The 26,414-nt window shown below is 42.0% G+C and overlaps 1 protein-coding gene across 7 annotated transcripts in view; it reads left to right on the forward strand.

The window, feature by feature from the left end:
- Positions 1–26,414, forward strand: part of ADAMTS6 (ADAM metallopeptidase with thrombospondin type 1 motif 6) — a 405,198-nt gene that overhangs the window by 35,408 nt on the left and 343,376 nt on the right. For all 7 annotated transcript variants that reach the window (XM_073584243.1, XM_073584241.1, XM_073584240.1 and 4 more), the window contains 2 exons: positions 10,407–10,886; positions 11,743–12,107. In XM_073584243.1, coding sequence (XP_073440344.1) covers positions 10,790–10,886; positions 11,743–12,107 — 462 coding nt within the window. In that variant the 5' untranslated portion in view covers positions 10,407–10,789. The remainder of the gene's footprint in view (positions 1–10,406; positions 10,887–11,742; positions 12,108–26,414) is intronic.

Raw genomic sequence — 26,414 nt, forward strand, 5'->3', positions numbered from 1 at the left:
TGGGAACGGGACCTGCCGGAGCATCGCGGAGGTCTGGGGACGCTGCGCGGGACGTCGGAAGGTGAATATAGCCCGATTTTTATTTATTTTTTTTAACATTACATCTTTTTACTACTGATGCTACATAGGCAGCCTCAATAGTAAAAAGTTGGTCACACTATTCAACCACTATGTTTGACGAGTGTGACCAACCTGTCAATCGGTTCTCCAAGCGATGCTACAGATCGCTTGGAAAACGCTAGCATTCTGCAACCTAATTACGCTTGCAAATCGCTAGTTTTTCCGCAGGAAAATTGCGGGAGTTTAAAATGCGATTTTTTTTTTTTTTTTTTTTTTTTTTTTTTTTTTTTTTTTTATTTATTTATTTATTTTTTTTCCCTGCTCCACCCCCCCCCCCCCCGCGGAATGGAGTTCCAGAATTCTCGCGGTAACTTCCGCAGGAATTCCGCTACGTGTGAACCCAGCCTCAGTGGTAACGTAGTGGACAATATCTTTAATTGTCAATTTATGCATGTAGAGTGGATTACTTGTATGCAATATCTCCTATTTAATATATTGTAAACCCTATTAGTGTGAGAAATGGAAAATAGATTATAAGCTACATTTTTAGTTTTGTGGTAGGCACAACGTCTGTTTACGTCTTTTCAGAATATGATTATGCTTTTAAACTTGAGTGCAATAAGGCATTAAGTGTTATCATGACGATGTTGCTTAGTTCCTAATGTTTGAGGAATGTGTCAATGGGATCGACCCTCCTAAGCCATGTATATGGGCTTGCAGGACATAAAAAAATGAATAAAACGATACCTGCTAGCTAATATTTTATTAGAGAGAAATCAACATTTTTCTTAATATGTAAATGATCTCTTAAGATCTATGGGCCGGACACAGACCTTACTGAGAATCTTCGTCCGGAGCTTATTATAAATGAAAGACAGCGTTGCGAGTGTGAGACATGTAATATCTGACAGTCTGCTCTCCAGATCTACATGTCATACACTGGAAAGAGATCTATGTCAGGCCCATAGATTTTCAGTTCATTTACATATTAAGGAAAATGTAGATTTCTCTGGAATAAGACCACAGATCTCAGATACCGAGGTATCATTTTATTCAACTTTCTATGACCTACATGCCCATGTAGACGGCTTAGGAGGGTTGATCCTTTAAGTGGTGCTTATGTTACAGTATTCAAAATGTCTCTTACCATTGCAGACTCTATGATCTTATCAGCATGCTATCTTCAAGTAAAAAACACTTTACTCTATTATTCTCAGAGCAGACTTTCAAGGTTTTGTTCAATGGCATCTTATCCTTACATCCCCCTCTCTGTCTTTATTGTTGCATCCTTTTTCCAGTACTGCTGCCGGTAAAGCCCCTGTCACACATAGCGATCTCGCTAGCGAGATTGCTGCTGAGTCACAAGTTTTGTGACGCAACAGCGATCTCACCAGCGAGATCGCTGTGTGTGACACTGACCAGCGACCGGGCCCCCTGCCGGGTATCGCTGATGGTCTTGGAATGGCCAGGACATTTTTTTTGATCGCTGGACTCCCGCTGGCCAGCACGCATCGCTGCAGGAGACCAGTGAGCTGCCGCTGGTAACTAAGGTAAACATCGGGTTTCTAAGCGGCGCGCAGCACTTAGAAACTCGATGTGTACATTGGTTACCAGCGCTCTGGTGCAGGGAGATGGTAACCAAGGTACACATTGGGTTTCTAAGTGCTGCATGCTGCTTAGAAACCCGATGTTTACCTTGGTTACTAGCTCCCTGCACCAGTGCGCTGGTAACTAAGCGATGTGCGTCGCTTGTTACCCACGTGTTGCTGGTGCTGATCGCTGGTGAGATCTGCCTGTTTGACAGCTCACCAGTGATCATGTAGCGACACACCAGCGATCCTGACAAAGTAATATCGTTGTCGGGAACGCTGTTGCGTCACTATGTGTGACGGGGCCCTAAGTTTACCTATAAGTTTAGGCCCCCAATGACACCTGCATGCTTATGGTGCGTAAACCTGTCCAATCTAGACCTTTTCCTTCCATTGTGCTGATGGTCTCTATTTTTTGACCCAGACATCTCCTAATCTCCGGATGGAATTCTGAGACACATGTGGACAATAGTGACCAAATTGTCCTCAATGTTTTATTTCCCAGTCTTGTCCAAGTCTATGGTGTGGTAAGTCTGTTATTTTTCCCATCTCCCTTTTTGGACTTGTAGTATATCTTGACTTGACTTTATTCTCCATTCCTATGACAGAATTTTGTAAAACACGTGGGCAACTTTCTTTGTATAATTTACTTCCTCGCTCAAGCGATGGCTATACTTCCACAGTATGATCCTGTTTTGTCTCCCATGAATGAGTGCTGCTACCATCTCTCACCTCCCTGCCAGTCATTTTACTAGCTGCCAGGACATTTCTCCATCTCCACCAACATATTGTTGTCTACTGCAAAAAGAACTCTCCTGGATTCTTTCTCCAGAAGTCTATTCCTTAATTCATCGTTTTAACGTCTTCCTTCAAAAACTTTTCAACAATCCCTCAAAACTTTTACCCACTTTTGTAGCATAATCTTTTTCCTTTCTATTGTGTAGTGATTCAACATTCAGTAACCAGCCATCTTCAGCCTTTGTTTTCTCCTCCCACTCTACAACAATAAACTTATCTAGGCAGGACCTTTTTCTTTGCATAATGCCCTCTGAGAATGGGTGGCTGCACAAGCCCAATGGGTTGATTTTAAAAACGTATTTAAATTTTTGCATAACTCAAATGTGCCTTTTTTTGGTGGAGTTTTTTTTCTGGTTTATTACAGCAAAATTTTTACAGAAAAACAGCAATCAATTAAAAATATTACGAAAAAAAAACCACCGCTCACACACTTTTGGCTAGATTATTGAAGGATAGAGCCTTGAACTCTCACCCCCAGGACTTGAGATGTACGGATGGCACAATTCATTATAACCCAACTGTAATCTTGGAATTATTCTATGATATTTTTAGCAAATTATATAATGTACAAGATTCTCCCTCCACAGATAAGTCTGATAGAATTAAGACCGCATCATTTTCTATCAAAATTAAATCTTCCAACTCTCCACACTGAAGCCCTATCGTCTGAGTGTGACACAGGAGTAGGTATTGGACATATTGAAGGACCTCCCCTTGGGTGAATCCCTGGTTCCAGATGGGCTGACATACCTGTACTATAAATCATTTGCGGGGAACTCTCTCCTCATTTGGTAACACTCTCTAACTCTTTTCTTGAAGACTCTCCCATGTCGGATACGCTAACACACTCCTATTTGGTTCTTATCCCAAAACCAGGGAGGGACCCTTTGGATTGCTCAAACTATCGCCCAATACCGCTGTTAAATTCTGATTTTAAAAATATTCACCTGTTTATTGGCCAATAGATTGAACTGCTGGCTCCCCCAACTTATCAATAAGGATCAGGTAGGTTTCTTCCCTAATCGGCAGGAGGGAGACAACATTAAGAGTGGTCATAGACCTAATTGATGTTGTTAATAAGAGAATTACAGTCTCTTATACGAAGTATGCTTGTACTAAGTTTAGATGCAGAAAAAGCAATTGACCGCCTTAATTGGTCCTTTCTATTTGAGACACTGAAGGTTTTTGGCTTATCGAGTCCTTTTTATGACAGCTATTGGAGTATTGTATAGCGCTACTTCAGACTCTATTAAGCTTCCCTTTAACCCCTTAACGTCCATGGACAGACACAGTCCTTCATGGCAAGATGTCAGTTCCCGCACCATGACGGACAAGAGGTGCGGGGACCTATGCCGTCGGTCCCCGCACCCAGAACGCTGTGATTGGTCAGTCAATCTGACTGACCGATCACAGCATGATCGGGCAGGAGATGCTGAAATTTCAGCATCTCCCGCCCGGTCGGTGCAGGAGCTCAGCGCTGCCGGTGGCTGAGCTTCCTGCACTAACAGCCATGAACGGCGTCCGCGCCCGCCCCTGGCTGCTAACCCCCTGATTCCCGCGATCGGGTGCGACCGCAGAGTTCAGGGGGGAGGCAGGGGGTCGAGGTCTCCTTCTGCCTTCAGATCGGTGTCCCCGCACTGTAATCGCAGGGCCTGATCTCTGCCATGATGACCCGGGAGTTGTCATGACAACCCCCGGGTCATCCAGCTACGGAAAGCCTCTGAGACCATGCTCACAAGCTTTCAATATAGGTATAATACGTTGCAATGCTGCAATCCTCATACCACTTGGAAAAAGTGGAATAAAAAGCGATCAAAAAACAAATGGTAATAAAAATAGTATCATTGAATGCGCCATCTTGTCCCACAAAAAAATAGCCGCCATACAGCTCCATCAGCTGAAAAATAAAAGTTATAACTCTCAGAATAAAGTGATGCAAAAATTTTTTCTATAAAAGTTTGTGTAAAAAAAAAAAAAAAAACACGCCAAAACATAAAAAAATATAAATGAGGTATTGCTGTAATCGTAGTGACCCGAAGAATAAAGCTGCCTTACTAATTTTACCACACGCGGAACGGAGAAAAAAAAAAAAAAAATCCTGAATTGCTGGTTTTTGTTGATTCTGCCTCCACAAAAATCTGAGTAGAAAGCGATCAAAAAAGTCATGTGCCTGAAAATGGTACCAATAAAAACGTCAGCTCGTCCCGCAAAGAAAAAAGCCCTCACATGACTCTGTCGGCCGAAATATAGAAAAATCATAGCAACTCAAAATACGGCAATGCAAAAACGTCTTACAAAAAAGCGTCTTTTAGTGTGTGGCAGAAGCTAAACGTGAAAAAAGGTCATAAATCTCTGTAATCGTACTGACCCGAAGAATAAAGTCGCCATATCACTAATACCGTATGAGGAACGGCGTAAAAAATAAAACCAATTCACCTTTTGTGGATTTGTTAATTCTACCTCCCAAAGATCGCAGTAAGGCGATCACAGTGGTTTACCCCCACATACGGGGTATCAGCGTACTCAGGACAAATTGCCCAACAACTTTTGGGGTCCTATTTCTCCTGTTACCCTTGTGAAAATAAAAATTTGGGGGCCAAAAGATCATTTTTGTGGTTAAAAAATGATTTTTTTAATTTTACGGCTCGGTTATAAACTTCTGTGAAGCCCTTGGGGGTTCAATGTGCTCACCACACATTTAGATAAGCTGCTTGGGGGGTCTAGTTTCGAAAATGGGGTCACTTGTGAGGGGTTTCTACTGTTTAGGCACATCAGGGGCTCTGCAAATGCAACATGACTCCCGCATAACATTCCATCAAAGTCTGCATTCCAAAACGGCGCTCCTTCCCTTCCGAACTCTGCCATTCACCCAAATAGGGGTTTACCCCCACATATGGGGTATCAGCGTACTCAGGACAAATTACACTAGCTTATGGGATCCTGTTACCCTTGGGAAAATAAAATTTGGGGTGAAAAGATCATTTTTGTGGAAAAAATGACTTTTTAATTTTACGGCTCTATGTTATAAACTTCTGTGAAGCCCTTGGGGGTTCAAAGTGCTCACCACACATTTAGATAAGTTCCTTGGGGGGGGGGGGGGGGCTAACTTTCAAAGTGGGGTTACTTATGGGGCATTTCTACTGTTTAGGTACATCAGGAGCTTTCCAAATGCGACATGGCGTCCGCTCTCGATTCCAGCCAATTTGTCATTCAAAACCTCAAATGATGCTCTTTCCCTTCTGAGCACTGCCGTGCGCCTAAATATTGATCTTCCTCCATACATGGAGTATCTGTGTTCCTTCCACGGTGCTTCAATTCTTGTGAAGTACCTAAAGGGTTAACAGACTTTTTGAATGTGCTTTTGAACGCCTTGAGTGGTGCAGTTTTTAGAATGGTGTCACTTTTGGGTATTTTCTGCCATATTGACCTCCTTCAAATGTGATGTGGTCCCTTAAAAAAAAAAAAAAAAAAAAAAAAAAAAAAGGTTTTGTAAATTTTGTTGGAAAAATGAGAAATCGCTGGTCAACTTTTAACCCTTATAACATCCTGAGAAAAAAAAAATGTTTCCAAAACTGTGCTGATGTAAATTTGACATGCGGGAAATGTTATTTATTAACTATTTTGTGTGACATCACTCTCTGATTTAAGGGTACAAAAATTAAAAGTTTGGAAATTGCAAAATTTTTGACAAATTTCTGTTATTTTCATGAATAAACGCAAGATATGTCGAAGAAATTTTACCACTAACATGAAGTACAATATGTCACGAAAAACATCCTCGGAATCAGCAGGATCCGTTGAAGAGTTCCAGAGTTATAACCACATAAGTCAGTGGTCCGATTTCAAAATTAAGGCCTGGTCATTAACCTACAAAGTGGCTTGGTCCTTAAGGGGTTAATGCTTCTCCCCCATTCAAAATATCTAATGGGACCTGCCAGGGCTGCCCTTTATCGCCCCTAATATACATTTTATGTATGGAGCCTCTAGCAGCGATTAGGCAAAATCCAAACGTATCAGGGGTAGAGGTCCCCGACGAGGTTTAAGATTTCCTTATTTGCGGATGATGTCCTCTTAGGCTATGTGCACACGGAGTTTTTGCCTCTGCGGATTTTGTAGTGAAAACCACAGCTAAATCTACGGTTTTGCCTGTGGTTTTGCACCTCATAATTGATGAGGTGTGAAACTGCAGCGTTTCTGCACCAAACAATTGACATGCTGCGGATTGTAAACCGCAGCAAAACCGCGCGGAAAAATCAGCAGCATGTGCACAGCGTTTTTTTATTTCCATAGGAAATAAAGGTACTGTACAACGCAGCAAAATCTCCTGCGGACCCGCAGCTGCAGAAACACTGCGGATCCGCAGCAGAATCCGCACCGTGTGCACATACCCTAACCAATCTACATATTACACTACCTAATCTGATGGAAGTCCTGAAAAAATATGGAGAATTATCGGGGTATAAGCTGAACACTTCAAAAAACAGAGGCCCTCCCACTAAATATCCCCCCTGATGTTTTGTATCATTTAAAGCTAAATTTTAAATTCAGATGGAAAACTGAGACAATCAAATATCTGGGGGTTAACCTATCTTTCTCTTTATGGCAATTTTATATAGCTCCAATTTTCCACCATTTCTGAATGACTTATACAAGTTGATGGACAAATGGAAACCGCTCTCGCTTTCACTTATTGGCCGGATTACCTCTCTTAAGATGTCTCTCCTTCCTAAACTGCTTTATTTTATTTTTTATTTTTTTTGAGACCTTGCCAGTCAGTGTGCCCAAGAGTGAGCTTAAGTCTCTTCAGGCAGCTATGATGAGGTTTATTTGAAGTGATAGACGTCATCGGATCTCTAAGCGTGTCCTCGTCTCTCCCAAATTACAGGGAGGCCTATCGTTCCTTGATATTATTAAATATTATTGGGCTGCCCACCTTAGCAGAATCCCTTCATGGGCTTCATTTTGGGCATATAATCGAGAAATTGTGGTTGGCGCCAACTTCCCTACTATGGATAAATAGGCCCATTGTAACCTCGGAGCCCCTACTGATCCCTACTCGGTCCACAAGGGAGGTCTGGCTCTCATGTATGAGGAAGTTTGGCTTAGCCTCCCCTAACTCGCCTTTGATTTCATTCCTATTTCAACCCTTGCTGCCAAGTAGTCTGGAATATGCAAAGGCCCACCTTTGGTCGTCTTCGGGCTTGTTTAGAGTTGCAGATTTGGTAGACTGGGTCACGCTGGAGCGTTACACATTTGATGACTTTGAGTCAATCAGTACTTACAGATTAAACACTTTGCCCTTTCCCTTTTTGGTTCTTCGGGTGTTTCCCTACCGACTGCCTTTGAGAGGATTTGTTGGAGAGGGTCATTGACTAGAGGCTTAATATCGGAAATATATAAAATTCTGTGCTCTCCCCAGGAGGGCCGACCATTAAAACATTCCTACGTGTGCAAATAGGAGTCTATTCTGGGAAAAGCACTCTCACCACAAAGCTGGCATATCATCTGGGAAAAGGCGGCTAAAGCCCCCTTCACACATAGCGAGATTGCTAGCGATATCGCTAAAGCGTCACCGATTTTGTGATGCAACAGCGATATCACTAGCGATCTCGCTACATGTGACACTTACCTCCGACCGACTCCCCGCTGGATATCGCTCCGCGCGAGATCGTCCTGGTCCATTTCTTGTCGTCGGCTTCCTGCTGGCACCGACGAGCGACTCATGGATGCGGGAGGAAGTCGTCATCAGAGCTGCCGTCTGACAGGTAAGTAACGACCACCGACAGCTGCTACGTCGCTGGTGAGATCTGCCTGTTTGGCAGCTCCTTAGGGACCATGTAGCGATGCACCAGCGATCCTGACCGGGTCGTAACGTTGTCAGGATCGCTGGCGCATCGCTAAATGTAACGGGAGCTTAAGTCTTCTAATTTGCACCCTTTAAAAGGAAAGCCAGTATAAGATGCTAATGTTCTGGTATCACACTCCTGACCTCCTTCCCAGACTAAACTCCTCAATACTCTGCTGGCTCTGATGCGGGCATGCTTTATAATATTTTCTGGTCGTTTCCGGAGATTGAGAGTTTTTGGAGGGAAGTGAGATTATTGATCTCTAAGGTTCTTTATGCGGAAGTAGGGCTGGACCCGATCATATGCCTGTTACTTTTTACCCATCCATTTAGGGGTAAGATTTAAGCTAAATTACTCCTACACATTCTCACAGTGGCTAGTTGTCTGATCGCCTTCAAATGGAAGCAGATCTCCCCGCCTTCACACCTACACTTACTATATAGTGTTAATGGCAGTCCGAAGGATGGAATACATGACGGCGATTCTAAATGCGAGTGTAGAGTTTTGATTTGGTTTAGGCTCCTTTGGATTACTTTTGGGCTCAGAGACCTGAATAGACCACTCCTTGTACTCTTGGTACCCCTTTCTATTGGAACTCGCCCTTTTCCCTTCCCCCTCCTAGTGGTGTGTGTCTTGTCTTTCTGTTGGTATATTTAAGGATACATTTAAAATAACTTGTTTATGCCTTTGACTCTTCTACCAAAATAGGTACAATGTGGCTCTTATTTCTTATTTTCTGTATTGTAAAAGTTTTGTCCTGAATTATGTTTGTTTAAAAATTAACTTTAAAGGGAATCTGTCACCCCTTTTTTTGAGATATCATATAATGATATCATTCAATTGTGTGTCACATAAGGATTCTGTTTGTACTTTTGCTTCCCCCTGACCCCGCACCTTTCATGCATAAATACCTTTTTTATATCGGTTCAGATGTATGTAAACTGCCGCTGTCTGGTCCGCTGGGCGGGGCTTATTCACCTGCTCCCCCCTCCCTGTCTTGCTCTACACAAGAAGAAATGTGTAGAGCAAGACAGGGAGGGAGCAGTTGAATAAGCCCCGCCCATCGGACCAGACAGCGGCAGTTTACATACATCTGAACCGATATAAAAAAAGGTATTTATGTATGAAAGGTGCGGGGTCAGGGGGAAGCAAAAGTACTAAGAGAATCCTTATGTGACACACAATTGAATGATATCATTATATGATGTCTCAAAAAAGGGGTGACAGATTCCCTTTAATAAAGTTTTACAGTTTAAAAAAAAATCAATTGTTAGTCCTTGAACAAAGTGGATGTAGTATGCATGAAAAACTGACTATATGTAAGACAAAAATAGAGAAGATTCCCCCCCCCCCAAAAAAAAAACAAAAAACGTTTTTATATTGCACATTTGTTTTCTTCATATGTAAGTGTGAATGAGTCCTTGAGGTTTAGTGTAGTATGTTGTTTTTGACCTTTTAACAAGGTGTATTTTTCATCTACTGGTGGTATACTTCTTTGGACTTGACCGATATTTGGTCTTTTTTAGGTCCATCCAGTATCACTTCTGCCTTTTTAAAGCTCCAATCACTGACCTATTGCAAGTGTGATATCTTTGTTGATATTACACGATCCATGTGTAATGTAAGAGATTTCTACTTCACTGTTCGTGATAGTCTGCATTTAGATTTAACAAAAGAAAGAGAAACTGTAGCCAACACAGGAATCTACATCATTAAAAATAATAGAAGGATTTGAAAATCGTAATCCTTCCTTTCCCTGGGCAGGGTTCTGTTTCACTTTTTATCATGTTGTGTAATCAGATATAGTTTCACAAAAAAAAGGAAAAATGAATTATATAATTTTTCCTTTTGCAGCTAATGAAAAATGAGCCGTCTGGCCACGACACATTATTTACGTTAGCCTATTATGTTTAGTCTTTGAGATGTTTATTTAGGCTATGAAAAACAACACTGGTTTAATTGAATTACCCCTTATTTTGTAACATAAACTATGACCACTGAGACTTGATCATTCTGACACACAGGTCTTTAGAGTTGGCTTACCTTTTCCCAGCTGGAGTTGTTAAGGATGCAACAGATGCTGTGACTTTCATATATTTTCTTTACATTACAGGTACAGAAGTGGCCCAAGTTGATTAAATGTCCCATCTGATACTTGACATTTAGGATTGTTTTATGTGGACTTCCAAAAGTTCCAACTTTTTTTTCTTTTACATTTTGATCTTTTTAACTGGATGGAGAAAATGAACACGGACAAGCAAAAGGGGACAAGGCTCAGGAGAAGAGCTTGTGTTAAAAAGTAATCTTTTCTTTTTAAAGTCCTTGGAAAAGCCACTCATCAAAGTGGTGGCTTGGGAGGAAGGAGGAGTACATGGACTTGTTATGGTGCCGTTCTGGAGTGGAGCTAATACAGTAGGACAGAGGTAGCCATAAAAGGAAACGAGAGCGAAAAAGAAACAAAGGAAAAGAGGTTCGTGTTTTCTGTCCTTCTAAATTATGGAAATTTTTTGGAAGACGTTGACCTGGATATTGGGCCTTGTCATGGTTTCTTCACAATCTCAAAGGGACAGCAGACTCTCCTTTAGTTCTCAAGGTAGGGTTTCGCTTATAGACGTCAATTTTAAAAATAGTTTGCATTGTTGTTGAAGTAAAAGTATTTGCCCAATTGATGGATTTTCCCAAAATATGCTAAAACATGGCAGAATGAATAATGTATCACATGTACAGTTATTTAACTTTTTATATTCACAATTAATAGATCATGATTGGAGTATTTAAAAGGAATCTGTTAGGAAAATTTTCACTCCCCAAACTATTTATATGTGCACGTAGCTCTTTCAATGACCAGTCCAGCAATATGTTTACATGGTCAGTCTGTTCCTCCATTACTGAAAAATCAGTGTTTGAAATAGGTAAATGTGGCTGAAGAGTGTTTTGTGGATCTAAAGTATCTGTCATCCCACCTCTATTTCCATACTCCTCACCACCGACTCTTCATTGACTGATGGCTTTTTTGGCTGAAGTCTCACAGATGTCAGTCAAGCTTGAGGAGGCAACAGAAGCTTCAGATCTACAATTAGTTCTTCAGCCTCATTTTGAATATCAATTGAAACATGGAGGAATGGATGAGTCGGGTAAAAGTATAGCTGGATTCATCTTTGAAAAAGCTACATGCACAAAAATAATCTTGGGGTATGTGGGTAAAGGGGGGGGAAATGCTGTTAACAGATTGCCTTTAATTTTGACGTTATACCATTTTCTGATGTAGGGTGTACAATTATACTGCCCTATATTTTTTTATTTTTTATTGTAAGGCATGGATGACTTGTTTAGTATTTTAACAGTAATAAAACTAGTTGTTGCAATATTCTTTTATGTACTATTCCCTGTAACTTTCCTTTTCCTTTGCATGCTCCCTTTATGGATTGGCCTGGCTTGCGATCACAAAGGGGAATTCCTGTCTTACCTTGAACACTATCAACTGACGGTTCCTATAAGGGTTGACAACAGTGGGGCCTTCGTCAGTCATACTGTGAAGAATGACAAACACTCTCGGAAAAGGAGGAGTACGGACCCTAAAGATCAAGAGCAGGAAGTTTCTAAATTATTTTTTAAAATTTCTGCCTATGGCAAGCACTTTCACTTAAACCTGACTTTAAATACAGAACTGGTCTCAAAACACTTTACCGTAGAGTACTGGGGCAAGAATGGGCCGGAATTTAAGCACGATTTTATAGACAACTGTCACTATACGGGATATTTACAGGACCAAAATACCACAACAAAGGTGGCTCTAAGTAACTGCAATGGCTTGGTGAGTAGATCAATAATCTGTACTGCTTTTAATTCCTATGTATTTGCCTCTTATGAGGAAAGTATCACAAATAGTTTAGATTTTAAGAAGAGGTTGGCCATTATTTTTACATTGATGACTTGCCCTTTAGAATAGATCATCAATGTCTGATTGACCTGGATCTAACACCCCCGCCGATCAGCTGTTATCGGTGTCGACTGTGGTGGCTCTTGGCCGGAAGTACCTACTTGCCGAGCTAGTCCGTCTACTTGTAGTGGCTGCCACAGGGAACTACACATCCGCCTCCTATTAATGTGCAGTACCAAGCTACAACGATAACAGCTGATCGGCGGGGATGCCTTGACACCAACCCAAACGATCAGACATTGATGAAATATCATAAGGATAAGTCATCAGTGTAAAAGTAGTGGATAGCCTATTTGTTTTCTTCTACTGACAAAATTATAAATTCTATCATTTTTCTTTTGTAACGTTAGTCATAACCATTACCATAACAGTTTTCTCTGCTTCTTAAATAGCAAATTTGTTTAGTGTTTGAGTAATACTCTTACTTTAGAAGTCTCTTAATGTCCCAAAACGGACTAGAGTAAAATCTTCTAAACCCACTAATATCGGTGGAATCAGCCAATCTGATTTGTGTGTGTGGGGCCTTTTGACTCCACTGACAGATTACATTGGTGGAGATACAGGTAACTATTCGGCTCTTTGAATTTAAGTGCCTGATCCTTTTGTTCTCTTTGAGATAAGCAGCTGCCAAAGCTCTCTAACATCCGCTTTCTTCACTCTATCCATTGAAAACACATGAACGCTTGGCAAAGCCAAATGTTCTTGTGTATGGTGGATTTGGGAGAGCTTCCAAAGTAAGAACCTCCAGAACAAGAGACTCTATTGGAATGGTTTCACAGGTTGGGACCAGATATAGAAGTATAAATTCCTCCTTTTATATATACCTTTCTCCTATCAAATTCTTTTCTGGCTTTGTCTTAGAAAACTACCCCAAAAACTACAATGTTTTTGTACTTAAATGCTGTGTGTAAAATCATCATGTCTAAAGAAAAACACTTGACTGAAAATGGTCACCCCTGCCTAGTGTCCTTGCTACGTAAAATACTATACATCTAGGTAAACTCTGTTAGTTTTAATGGGCAAGAGGTAAAATATTGTAGATAGCGGCATTCACCTCTGGCACTTTAAGATAGCAGCTTAATTAGGGTAACATGCGAAGCGTAGACCTGGAGGAGAAGAGACAAGCAGGTCTATCTATACTTGGCATCACGATAGTCTCGTTTTCCTTTTTTTCTTTGTTTTGGGTCAACTTTGGAGATACTACTTCCTGCTACAATATATGTAGACATAAACATAGAAACATAGTTTTGAAGGCTGAAGGAAGACCTTATGTTCATCTAGTTCAGCCTATTTTTAATGCAGCTGTTCTGATTCGTTGATCCTGGGGAAGGCAAAAAACCCACAGAGTAGAAGCCAATTTTCTCCATAGGGAAAAAATTCCTTCCCCTAAGCTGGGTCAACCATCTACCTATAATATTATGTTATTCGTAACCTTCTATACTGTTACTATACTGACATGTTAGCAATGTCCGTGTTGTACACCTCTATGTTCACTAGTTCAACTTTCTATAATTGTAATCTTCTCTTGTGGCCGAAGCTCATCTCGGTGACAACAAAACAGCATCATCTTGCTGCAGATGGTGTCACTGTGCATCGGTCAACAATACAGCGCACTTTGCACAAGGAGAAGCTGTATGGGAGAGTGATGCGAAAGAAGCCGTTTCTGCAAGCACGCCACAACCAGAGTCGCCTGAGGTCTGCAAAAGCACATTTGGACAAGCCAGTTACATTTTGGAAGAAGGTCCTGTGGACTGATGAAACAAAGATTGAGTTGTTTGGTCATACAAAAAGGCGTTATGCATGCGCTGTATTGTTGACCGATGCACAGTGACACCAACAAGATGATGCTGCAGGTCTTTGGAGGTGGTCTGTGGATTGTCCTTGACTGTTCTCACCATTCTTCTTCTCTGCCTTTCTGATATTTTTCTTGGCCTGCCACTTCTGGGCTTAACAAGAACTGTACCTGTGTTCTTCCATTTCCTTACTATGTTCCTCACAGTGGAAACTGACAGGTTAAATCTGTGAGACAACTTTTTGTATCCTTCCCCTGAAAAGCTATGTTGAATAATCTTTGTTTTCAGATCATTTGAGAGTTGTTTTGAGGAGCCCATGATGCCACTCTTCATAGGAGAATCAAATAGGAGAACTACTTGCAAGTGGCCACTTTAAATACCTTTTCTCATGATTTGATACACCTGGCTATGAAGTTCAAAGCTCAATGAGGTTACAAAACCAATTTAGTGCTTCAGGAAGTCAGTAAAAAGTAGTTAGGAGTGTTCAAATCAAGAAAACGATAAGGGTGCCCATACTTTTGCACCGGTCAAATTTTGTTTAAATGCAGATTGCACATTTTCTGTTAGTACAATAAACCTCATTTGACTCCAGAAATATAACTGAGTCCATCAGTTATTAGATATATGAAACTGAAATAGCTGTTGCAAAAACCAAAATTGTTATAAAGAAAAAAGGTTAACATTAATAGGGGTGCCCAAACTTTTACATATGACTGTATATAATGGCCTTTATCCTATGTCATGAAGTTATCCACTTCTTGTGCATACTCATTGATTTTAGGCTCTTTTGTTTCATCTTTCCTCTTTATGTTCTTTTTGAACCACTTCAGATGGCTATCCCATCATAACAAATATTCAAAAAAAATGTTTTTTCGTGGTGTTAAGAAACCAAGATCCGTTTAGAATCCAAAAGTTGTGTAATGGTGGATATCGTTTGCCTCCGGGAATTATGTAGAGCTTGTTCGTCCAATCTAAGATTTAGGGATTTCCTAGTGATTGTGGGGGTTTTTTTTAATATATTTTTTTTTTTTTTTTTTTTAATACCGAGGATTGGACAAACATTTCTTGCTGCCCAAGTAAGAAACGGATGATCAGTGAATGGGGAAATGACTGCTGAATAAGCCTAAGCAGTTTGTAGTCCATTACCACGGAGACTTCTAGGTTTACATGTGAGCTGCATACATACAACAAAAGTATATTTTGGGAAAAAGTTGCCCGTGAAACAAAGTGCAGCAGTTAACGTATAGAAATATATATTTGCACATGAATATTGGGCTGACCTTTGAGTCTTGCAGATGTATTTTTAAGTGTTTCCTGGTATTTTATTGTTTTTAGGTTTATACCGACTCATTCATTTTATAAACAAATGATTTACAATGATGGATAGGAACACTCTGCCCTTTTTCTTCTGTCAGAGCATAGCTTTCACAATAGCTTTCGTGTGTCAAATGTCTTTTGCGGTTAAGAAGTTGGGAGCAAGTGCTGCTTGTTATTCGTATATTAAGCCCTGCAGATTTAGACATTTTTTTTTTTTTTCCCCCTGAACTTTGATACACATGCTTTTGTCCCCAAAATATGTTTATATTACTTGGGTATATTAAGATCCACTGAATGACCACTTTTTTTTAGAGGCATCCATCTAGTAGCACTTTGGACCTTTTTTGGCCTTCAGAATTGCAGCAATTCATCATGGCGTACATTTCCGTAGGTGCCTAGTGGTTTGCAGCAACATTGAGCCATGCAGACATGGTTGCCTTAGATTAGAGGTACTTACATGCTCTGAACAGCCTTTTCTACATAATCACAGAGATGTTGTAAAGCATTATGAATTGAGGACTACACGAAAAGGGAAACTAGCTGTCCTGTTCCGAGATTTAATCCATGACTGTACGATCTATGTTGTATGGTGCGTTGTCCTGTTAAGAGTGTTGTACTTCTATAGCGTAAACCGCTGCTATGAAGGGATGAACTTGGTCAGTCCTAAGGCCTTATGTCATAGGTATCGTAGGTCACAGGGTGTGAAAAAAAAAATACATTATGCCCACCATTACGCTACCTCCACCAGCCTGGACTATGGACATATGTCAAAATGGTTTCGTTGATTCGTGCTCCTTGCTCCAAATTGTGACCCTACCATTAACGTGATGCCACAGAAATCTGGATTCATCTGACCAGGCACTGTGTTTCCACTGCTCAATGATCCAATTTGATTCTCTTTTAATAACTAGAGTCTTGCTTTTTCTGCTTGCCTTAGACAGTAGTGGCACTTCAAGTGGTCATCTGCAGTTATGGCCCATCCATGTTGAGGGATAATGAGCTTTACAGTTGGACATGTTAGTTGGAACAATTAGAAACAACTCCAAAGCAGAAACCATTTTTCTTATTCCATATCACCCATAAACCAAGTTTTGAGGGGGGCTAGAGTGGCACAGGACGCTCTTAAATAACCATAGCACACAAGAGAAAAATAAAGAGCACAAAAGTTCCAAATACATTTTAAATCATAGTTTATTCAAGATAACAAATGAAAAGTTGATATCACAGGTGTAACACACAGGAACCACATGTATCGAAGTGGATTGGAGGGCAGAGAGTGGCAACACATCAGAAAAAAGTGCCAGTGCAATAAATAGATACGCAATAAAGGATGGCTGGAGAGGAAACACCACAGCTCAAAGCCTAATCATAAGTACAAAAATTAGTAATAGGTTAAAAAATGTTTTTGAATAGAAAGGCGAAGAGCAGTAGAGTAACCCCATCCAGTCATTATTAAAAATCCAAAAATAAAGAGAGCGGACATACAATTTATGTCCAGAAACACACGCGAAACGTGCGTTGCAGCTGCGCACACAGGTTTCCACAGTGGAGACAATGGGTAAGAGCTTTGTTTGGCACTCTCAGTACTGTTACCACTCTCTTATCATGTATCTATTTATTGCACTGGCATTTTTTTCTGATATGTTGCTACTCTGTGCCCTCCCATCCACTTAGATACATGTGGTTCCTGTGTGTTAAACCTGTGATATCAACTTTTCAACTTTGTCTTTAATTTGTGGTCATTTGTCTCATTTGTTATCTTGAATAAACTATTTTAAAGTAATTTGGGACTTTTGTGCTTTTTGTTTTTCTCTTGTGTGCTATGTTGTTGGAACACCAGCAATGAATTCTACGGAACTGCCCGTTTATTAGAATGATTCTTTACATCCTCCTCTTGCCACCACCATGATTCACTGTGGATATATTTTTTGGTGATGTGCTTTGTTGGTTTTGTACCAAACCTACTTATTACAGTTATGGCCAACCAGTTCAACCTTGGTCTCATCAGACAAGGACAAATTTTCCCACATGCCTTTGGCAGACTTGTTATAGGTTTTCGCAAAGCATAGCTTGATTTGGATGTTTTTCTTTAGAAGAAAAGTGTCATGGTCTGTATGTGAATTCTGGTTTAGTGCTGTAGGGGTTAATACCTTTGCCCTCTCTCTGGTTCTGAGAGGGCTTTAAATAGCCTCATTTGAACTCTGTCCGTTGTCAATGATACTCTTGACCTCGGCTTAGATCCTGACCCCTGTGTATCTGTGGATACTGTCTGCCTGTGTATGTTTGCTCGTGTATGACCTGGTCCATTCCTATTTCTGATATTGCTGCCTGACTCTGTACTTGCTTTGCCTGTCCCTGACTTTCTGTTCCATTGCTACTGCCTGTACTGTGCTGCTGTCTCATGGTTCCAGACTCTGTCTTGCCCCTCAAGTACGTGCCATCTCCAGGCTTAGACCCACACTTGCCCAGCTACTCTCTGGGCATCTCTAGTCCAAGCGCCAGTCTCCGGAGCGCCGGGGCTCCTCTCGCCCCCCCCCCAGACACTCCCCCAGCAGTCACGTGCTTCATGTCCTGTTTGCCGGAAGCATGCATCGCCGCCGCCCCGCTCCACAGGTATCTTTGAGCATAGTTTGTTCTATTCAGGACACGCGCACTGGCCCAATGAGCAAGTGCAGTGCGGTGTTCCTGACAAAAAGATTTCTGTCTTGCCATTCTACCCCACTGGCCTGGGATATGAAGACTACAGGAGATTGTGTGTCATGTGCAGTACACAACCTGCACTTGCAAGAAATACCTGCTGTTCCTTTAATGTTGCTCTAGGTCTCTTGGCAGCCTCCCAGACCATTTTTTTCTTGTCTTTTTATCAAGTTTTGAGAGATGTCCAGTTCTAGCTAATGTTGTGCCAAATTTAATCCACTTCTTGATGAATGTCTTCACAATGTTCTATGGAATATCTAATGCCTTGGAAATGTTTTTGTACCCTTCCCTTGACTGGTAATTTTGAACAATGACATCCCTTTACTGTGTTGTAAGCTGTTTACAGCTTTAGCTGCAAAATTCATCAAAGAAAATGTCAGGAAAATCCTACTAGAACAGCCAAACTTTGTGTTGCGTTAATCAGAATTCCTGTAAATTATGGCAGCCGTGTGCCGACTACTATTCAACATGAGTTTAAATGTGATTGGCTAATGCTGAACACAACCACATTCCACCCCCAATTGGGTGTTCACACTTCTGCAACCACATTGTTTTAGTTTTGTTCTTTTTATTCCCTGTACCTCTAGAGGTGAGAGCAATGACAAAATGCAATTTTAAATTTCTTTTTCTTCTCTTTAATATCTTTTAGAAGCGGCTAAAAAAAGAAAAAAATTGTTAAATTTAATCTCCTAAAGTTTTGTACATTGTTATACTTTTTTTTAGTGTGATGTCCTAATTGTAAATTGGTTTTAAACTATGGACAGGTGTGACGCTAATTTTTTTCTGTTTAACAAGCAGCCATGTTTTCCTAATCCTAGACAACCCATTTAGGGAAAGCCGTTGGTTTTTGGCCATCTTTCTGAGATTACTTTGACAGAATTGCATGATGGACAGTAGTCAAGTACGTTTACAGTACGAAGGGGGGTAGTATGTTGTGTTTCAATGGTGAGTGCTGCGTAACAACTTTTTTTACTTTTTATTTGCCAGGTTTGAGTTGCTAATTACACAAGCTGTTCTTTCATGTATAAGAACTCGCAGTTGAGCTGTAGATTTCCTTTCATTTGCACTCGCGGGGAAAGTACAGCATTAAGTGACATCACTTATAATGTTAAGGGCTCACTTAGATAATTGCCGCGCTTTGAACTTGAAATGGATTGTAGAAACGTATACTTTACTGCAAAATAAACACTCATTACAGAGTAAATAACACGGCTTTACCATGTTATTTTTTTAATCTTTCCCTCAAGGTAGGACTTTCCTATTTGTAGAATTGTGGTTGAAAATTTTATAATCCACTACTTCTGTATCCCACATTTCCTCTACTTGTAGGTTTTTCTACGCACAGATGACTTTGATTTATATGGTTATGATGAAATCTTTTTTTTTTTTTTTTTTGTTATACTTTTTTCTGTTTATTTGTGAAAAAAAAAAGGTTTTCAAAGCTATAAAAAGACTGTGTTGAACATGCACACGGAGGCGTTGCAAGTGTGTTGTGTTTTTTTTTTTTTTTTTTCTTTTTTTTCTTGTTTTTCTTTATTCTACCAGACTTTGTAAGAAGTCCACAGGAAAAGAATGTGCCTATAATCATGACTCCCATAGACTGACAACCACTGTTCTTCTGCTGGTTGGAGGCCCTGTGCGCGTAGACCACACTTTTTTCGTAAGGATAGGGGGGAGTAACTATAGTGTGTGCAGGGTCTGTCGTCGTACCCAGACTCTGATCTCTTTGGCTCATATGAGAAGGTCAATAATGTTGATGGTGTGTGATGGTTGGGGGGGATTTGTTGAGATTTTTTTTTAATGGGTCCCATGAACTGAAAATTAGTCTACTTCTTAAGGAGTTATCTTGGTTTATTCAATAACCCAAACCCAGGACTGTCCTATAGCACCAAGTGCAGCCCTCTCTTCTTTCCCATTCAACATTTTTTTTTTTTTTTTGATAAATGTAGGAAGACAAAGGACAATTTCTATCCTTGGAGTTAGACAACAGCTTATCGACTTGTGTCATCCGAGCTGCCATTTCTAATAGAATGCCAATTCTTAGCAAGGGTTTTTGGTTCGGTAAAGTTGATGTCCTGCCTTTTTAAAACAGATCATTAGAATTACGTAGATTCTTGGGAGGTCCAAATCTGCTCTTCTATCAATCTGTTTGACTTTGAAGGAGCTGTGGTACCGTACCTGGTGCTGCAATTTACAAGAGTTTTTTGTAACATTAAAGTGAATGGAAATGAGCTCCAATAACTGATACATCCACTACTAACCGTACAAAGATGTGGTTTACGAGATAAGGGGAGAGGATTAAAAAGGGGCACTGCCCAAACAAACCACAGCGGGAACCGAAAGTGATGCATGTGTCCCCATGGCAGCCAGTGTACCTGTCGGCGTCTGCATCTTGTGCCCAGTGACGTCAGAGCAATACAGTTGTGGCCAAAAGTATTGACACCCCTGCAATTCTGTCAGATAATACTCAGTTTCTTCCTGAAAATGATTGCAAACAAATTTTTTGGTATTATCTTCATTTAATTTGTCTTAAATGAAAAAAACACAAAAGAGAATGAAGCAAAAAGCAAAACATTGATCATTTCACACACAACTCCAAAAATGGGCCAGGCAAAAGTATTGGCACCCTCAGCCTAATACTTGGTTGCACAACCTTTAGCCAAAATAACTGCGACCAACCGCTTCCGGTAACCATCAATGAGTTTCTTACAATGCTCTGCTGGTATTTAAGACCATTCTTCTTTGGAAACTGCTCCAGGTCCCTGATATTTGAAGGGTGCCTTCTCCAAACTGCCATTTTTAGATCTCTCCACAGGTGTTCTATGGGATTCAGGTCTGGACTCATTGCTGGCCACCTTAGAAGTCTCCAGTGCTTTCTCTCAAACCATTTTCTAGTGCTTTTTGAAGTGTGTTTTGGGTCATTGTCCTGCTGGAAGACCCATGACCTCTGAGGGAGACCCAGCTTTCTCACACTGGGCCCTACATTATGCTGCAAAATTTGTTGGTAGTCTTCTGACTTCATAATGCCATGCACACGGTCAAGCAGTCCAGGGCCAGAGGCAGCAAAGCAACCCCAAAACATCAGGGAACCTCCGCCATGTTTGACTGTAGGGACCGTGTTCTTTTCTTTGAATGCCTCTTTTTTTTCTCCTGTAAACTCTATGTTGATGCCTTTGCCCAAAAAGCTCTACTTTTGTCTCATCTGACCAGAGAAAATTCTTCCAAAACGTTTTAGGCTTTTTCAGGTAAGTTTTGGCAAACTCCAGCCTGGCTTTTTTATGTCTCGGGGTAAGAAGTGGGGTCTTCCTGGGTCTCCTACCATACAGTCCCTTTTCATTCAGACGCCGACGGATAGTACGGGTTGACACTGTTGTACCCTCGGACTGCAGGGCAGCTTGAACTTGTTTGGATGTTAGTCGAGGTTCTTTATCCAACATCCGCACAATCTTGCGTTGAAATCTCTGGTCAATTTTTCTTTTCCGTCCACATCTAGGGAGGTTAGCCACAGTGCCATGGGCTTTAAACTTCTTGATGACACTGCGCACGATAGACACAGGAACATTCAGGTCTTTGGAGATGGACTTGTAGCCTTGAGATTGCTCATGCTTCCTCACAATTTGGTTTCTCAAGTCCTCAGACAGTTCTTTGGTCTTCTTTCTTTTCTCCATGGTCAATGTTGTACACACAAGGACACAGGACAGAGGTTGAGTCAACTTTAATCCATGTCAACTGGCTGCAAGTGTGATTTAGTTATTGCCAACACCTGTTAGGTGCCACAGGTAAGTTACAGGTGCTGTTAATTACACAAATTAGAGAAGCATCACATGTTTTTTCGAACAGTGCCAATACTTTTGTCCACCCTCTTTTTTATGTTTGGTGTGGCATTATATCCAATTTGGCTTTAGGACAATTCTTTTTGTGTTTTTTCATTTAAGACAAATGAAATGAAGATAATAATACCAAAGAATTTGTGTTTGCAATCATTTTCAGGAAGAAACTGAGTATTATCTGGCAGAATTGCAGGGGTGTCAATACTTTTGGCCACAACTGTATGACTGAGCAAGATACAGAAATACTGAGAAATGACTGGGATGGGGTGCACATGTGTACTGGTCTTCAGCATCTATAGAAAGTTACAGATATGGGTATACCTATTGCACCTTTTTTTTTTTATTTCAGCTTAGTGGCTTACCACTAGAGATGAGCGACTATTTTCAATATTCGGTTTGGATTACGATCGCCGTATTTGCAATATTTGTCGAACACCATTAGTCAATGGGAGTACACATGAGCGAATATTTTCAGAAATGATCATCAAACAAAATTGTCACGAATATGGCACTAATATACGGCACACTCGGATTCGGCGATCGTTTTCCGAACATATTTGCTAATCTCTACTTACCACTAAATATTAGTACAAATGTTACATGTTCAAGGATGTAATATCAGCATTATAGTCTTTACCGGACTCAACAGCAGTAATCCCTATATTATATTTGTTAGAAAACATGACCGGAACTTATTTTACATACATTAGATATATCAGAAGTTCCAATAGCTGCACCATATCCAACAGGTATATAATTCTATCAAAGGGGGCTATCATTTTAAGTCTGATTTATGTAATCTAAATAGCAGTGGCAGCGAACCGATGGCACATGCGCCATCTCCTCAGGACTAGAAGACTGGGGGGAGGGGGAGCGACGGAGTAACGGGTTACAGGAGGCAGGAGCCCGCGGCTGCAACTGCCCGCTGCTAAAGACAAATGAATAGTCACTGCACTGGCAATGAATATTCATTTCGCACACAGTTTCAGCCACAGCGGTCTGCTTCCAGCAGCTGCCCGTGTGCCCGCTCATTAAGGTAATGCATATTCACATCTCTCCACTCCTATAGGCGTGGAGAGACGTGAATATTCATTACTTTAATGAGCGGGGACATATGATCGCTCAGCCGCAGATGCTGCTGGCACAGTAAGAAGATGCTGCGAGGGCGCGCAGGGTAGGCAAGTAGGATGTTTTTTAATGCTTTTCTCATGGGGGGGCCCATGCATGCAAGGATAGGGATGAGGAACCATGCATACCAGGACAGGGATGACGAGCCATGCATACCAGGATGGGGATGAGGAGCTATGCAGACAGAGATGGGGATAAGGAGCCATGCAGACAAGGATGGGGATGAAGAGCCATACATATTTAAGGAAGGAAAACTGGCTGTGGGTACCTATGAGACACAGGGTCCGGAACTGCCGAGGCCGCGTCCAGTGTTGCAGAGGGGAAGGAAATGGGAGTCGGAATGGACCCATGACCTAGAGAGAAGGGGCGTGGTAAGCAAGGGGAAGAGGGAGGGTCGAGCATGGGAAAAGGCAGAGGGTTCCTGCCATAGAGAAGAGCGAACAGGGACCTGCTGCATGCTGCAGAGACAGACTGCAGAGCGCAGTAGAGACTCCCAGATACCAGTGAGTGTGCAGAGACTGGCACCGAGGGAAGTGTCACGGCGCAGCTATCCAGGTAGCAGTGGGTGTGCTGAGTCGGTTGCCAAGTGCAGCATTGCGGTGCGGGCCTCTAGGTATTGGTGGGTGCACAGGAAGGTACACATGGAGTAGAGACTTGTATAGAGCTTTACTCTTCTTCGGCTCTGCGGTTCAATGGACTAGGGGCTCAGCGGGCAAAACTGGTGACCACCCGCTGACGCCAGAAGCAGGACTGTGTGTTAGGCGGGGATGCCTGAAGACGCTGCAGCGGCCTCCGCTGGCATCCCATCACCCATCATACTTTAAGCGTGTAAAGGACAACAGAGTCACGATAAGTTGAACCTGATAAAAAGACTGCGTTAAAATAACCCTTACACTCTTAGGCCTCTTTCCGATACGTGTGGTGACAGTTTTTACACGTACCGGAGACACATACTCACGTAGACCCATTCAAATGAATGGGTCTGTGCACATGTCAGTGTGTTTCCACGGACCGTGTGTCAGTGGGCAAAACACGCTGACATGTCCGTTTTTTGCCATTGCCACGGACGGCAAAACGTCCCGCACATGGAGAACACACATTGATGTCCTCCATGTGCCCTCCAGCCTAAAAACAGCAGCCCACACCTGTGAGTTTTGCTGGGTTGGTTCAAAAACATAGGGGGAAACCCACGTCGGGTTTTTCATTCATTCTCCTCTGCTCGCGCCGATCGCCAGCAGAGCAGGGGAGAATGACAGCAGTGTTCAGCACCTCCCACCGGGGAACAGCACTTACAGACGCGCTTCTTCCCCAGCGGCCTTCCGTGTGGTACTGATGCGGCACACGGTTGCCACACGTGCTGCACGTATTACACACACGGACATCGATATCTCCGATATCAGTTTTTCCGGTGCCGGAAATATCAGGACATGTGAAAGGGGCCTTAAAGTTGTTTAACCCCTTTTGTGTTAAGTAAACCACACCAATGTTAACCCGTGCTCAGCGCCTCTTTGTTACTGCATCCTTTTACCTGCTTTACACATACCAGGACAGGGATGAGGAGCCATGCATGCCAGGATGGGGATGAGGAGCCATGCAAACAAGGATGGGGATAAGGAGCCATGCATAAAAGGATAGGGTTGAGGAGCCATGCATACCAGAATAGGGATTAGGGGAAATGCATACCCGGCTTATACTCGAGTCATTAAGTTTTCCCAGTTTTTCGTGTCAACATTAGGTGCCTCGGCTTATACTCGGGTCAGCTTATATATGAGTATATACGTTTTATTTTTGTTTGTTTGTTTTTTTTTTATGTGAGGCCATTATACTGTACGGAGCACTATGTGGAGTCCATTACACTTTATGCAGGACTATGTGGGGGCCATTAAACTGTATGGAGATCTATGTGGAGCTGTTGTACTGTATGGAGGACTTTATGTGCCTGTTATCCTGTATCGAGGGGGTGTGGTAATTACAGTTGGAGAATCATACTGTGATGGGGTCACCATTCTTTGTTGGGGGTACAGTAGGGTCATCATACTGTGTGTGGAAGAGTTCACTGTGGGGGTATCATACAGTGTTTGGGAGCACGTTTCTTTGCATCATACTTTATCTGTTTTATTCAAGGTTTTTTTTTTATCCTTGGTTATTACATATGTAAATTAGGCCATTGGACCATATGCTTTTTACTCGTGTTACACAACATATTATATTATTCCAGTTTAGCTTTTTATTTGATAAGGAAAAACTTCCTCAATTGTATACATTTTTTTAAACAAATATCAAGGTTGGCCTGCAACTTTCTGCAAGCTTTAACTTTGGTCCTCTGTGTATTTGAGTTTGATATCTCTGCCTTTGTGTTTGTTCTCATCATGATAAAGGATTAAGGCCCCGTCTCACATAGGGAGATCGCTAGCGAGATCGCTAATGCGTCACCGATTTCGCTACATGTGACACGCAGCAGCAACCGGCCCCCCTGCTGGATATCGCTGATCGTGCAGGAATGTCCTGGGCCCGAGAACCGACATCAGGCTATTGCGCCTGAGAGTGTAGGGAAGGTGACCTGATGGATGGACAGACGTGTCAGAATAGAGAAAGGAAGGTTTGCACAGTTTAGACAGGTGTCAATTACTACAGTGGGGAAACAGCTGAGAAAGTGTAGTGGACGTGCAGTAACTTGGGTTGACCATTAGAGGGCAGGGAAGAGTGTGAGCAAAGGACTTGACATCAGCTTAGGAAACCGTTGGTCATGGGGGGGCGGAGTCACAGGGATCCGGAATGATATAAATTTGACAGGAGGGTTCCAGAAAGTTCCAGTCCCCAGGGGGAGCTCCAGTGACAGGAGGACTACAACAGTTTGCGCACTGTTAGGAAAACCAAACCAGAGTGACTGAGGAGAGAGAGAGTCAGGGGGGTGGTCCTGACACCAGAGTACCGCAGTATAGACGAGGCACTGAGGTAAAGCATACCGTATTGAGAGAGAGACGACTGATCAGTAAAAGTGCTGTTGGTTTATGGGCCTAAGGCGGCCACAGTGACGGATGTGACAGGAGCGTCGAAGCGTGAAGAGGGGACGGTGCGTAAATGTACGTCCCCGGTGTAAAGTACGATGTGCAGGAAGCGGCCCTGGAAACGGAGGGCCGATAAGTGAATTGAACTGCGCTGTACTTTGGAGGCCGTCAGGCGGACGGCAAGAGAATGAACTTGGACCTGTTGTACCCGAAACTTGCCTCATCTTGTGTCTGTACGTCACTGCGCGGTATATCGAGGGACCACCCCCCAGCTCAGCCCACCAACCCTACACGTGTTCCAGAGGCCCCAGATCTCACCCCACAGTGTGTTATGATGTATTCACACTGCGGGGCTGGAGCCTCAGGCGGCGCAAAGGGGCATGACGAACGGATGGTAGGCGGCACCCA

The sequence above is a fragment of the Dendrobates tinctorius genome, unplaced genomic scaffold (genome assembly GCF_039654945.1).
Source record: "Dendrobates tinctorius isolate UK_male_01 unplaced genomic scaffold, ASM3965494v1 ptg000083l, whole genome shotgun sequence".
Classification (NCBI taxonomy): Eukaryota; Metazoa; Chordata; class Amphibia; order Anura; family Dendrobatidae; genus Dendrobates; species Dendrobates tinctorius.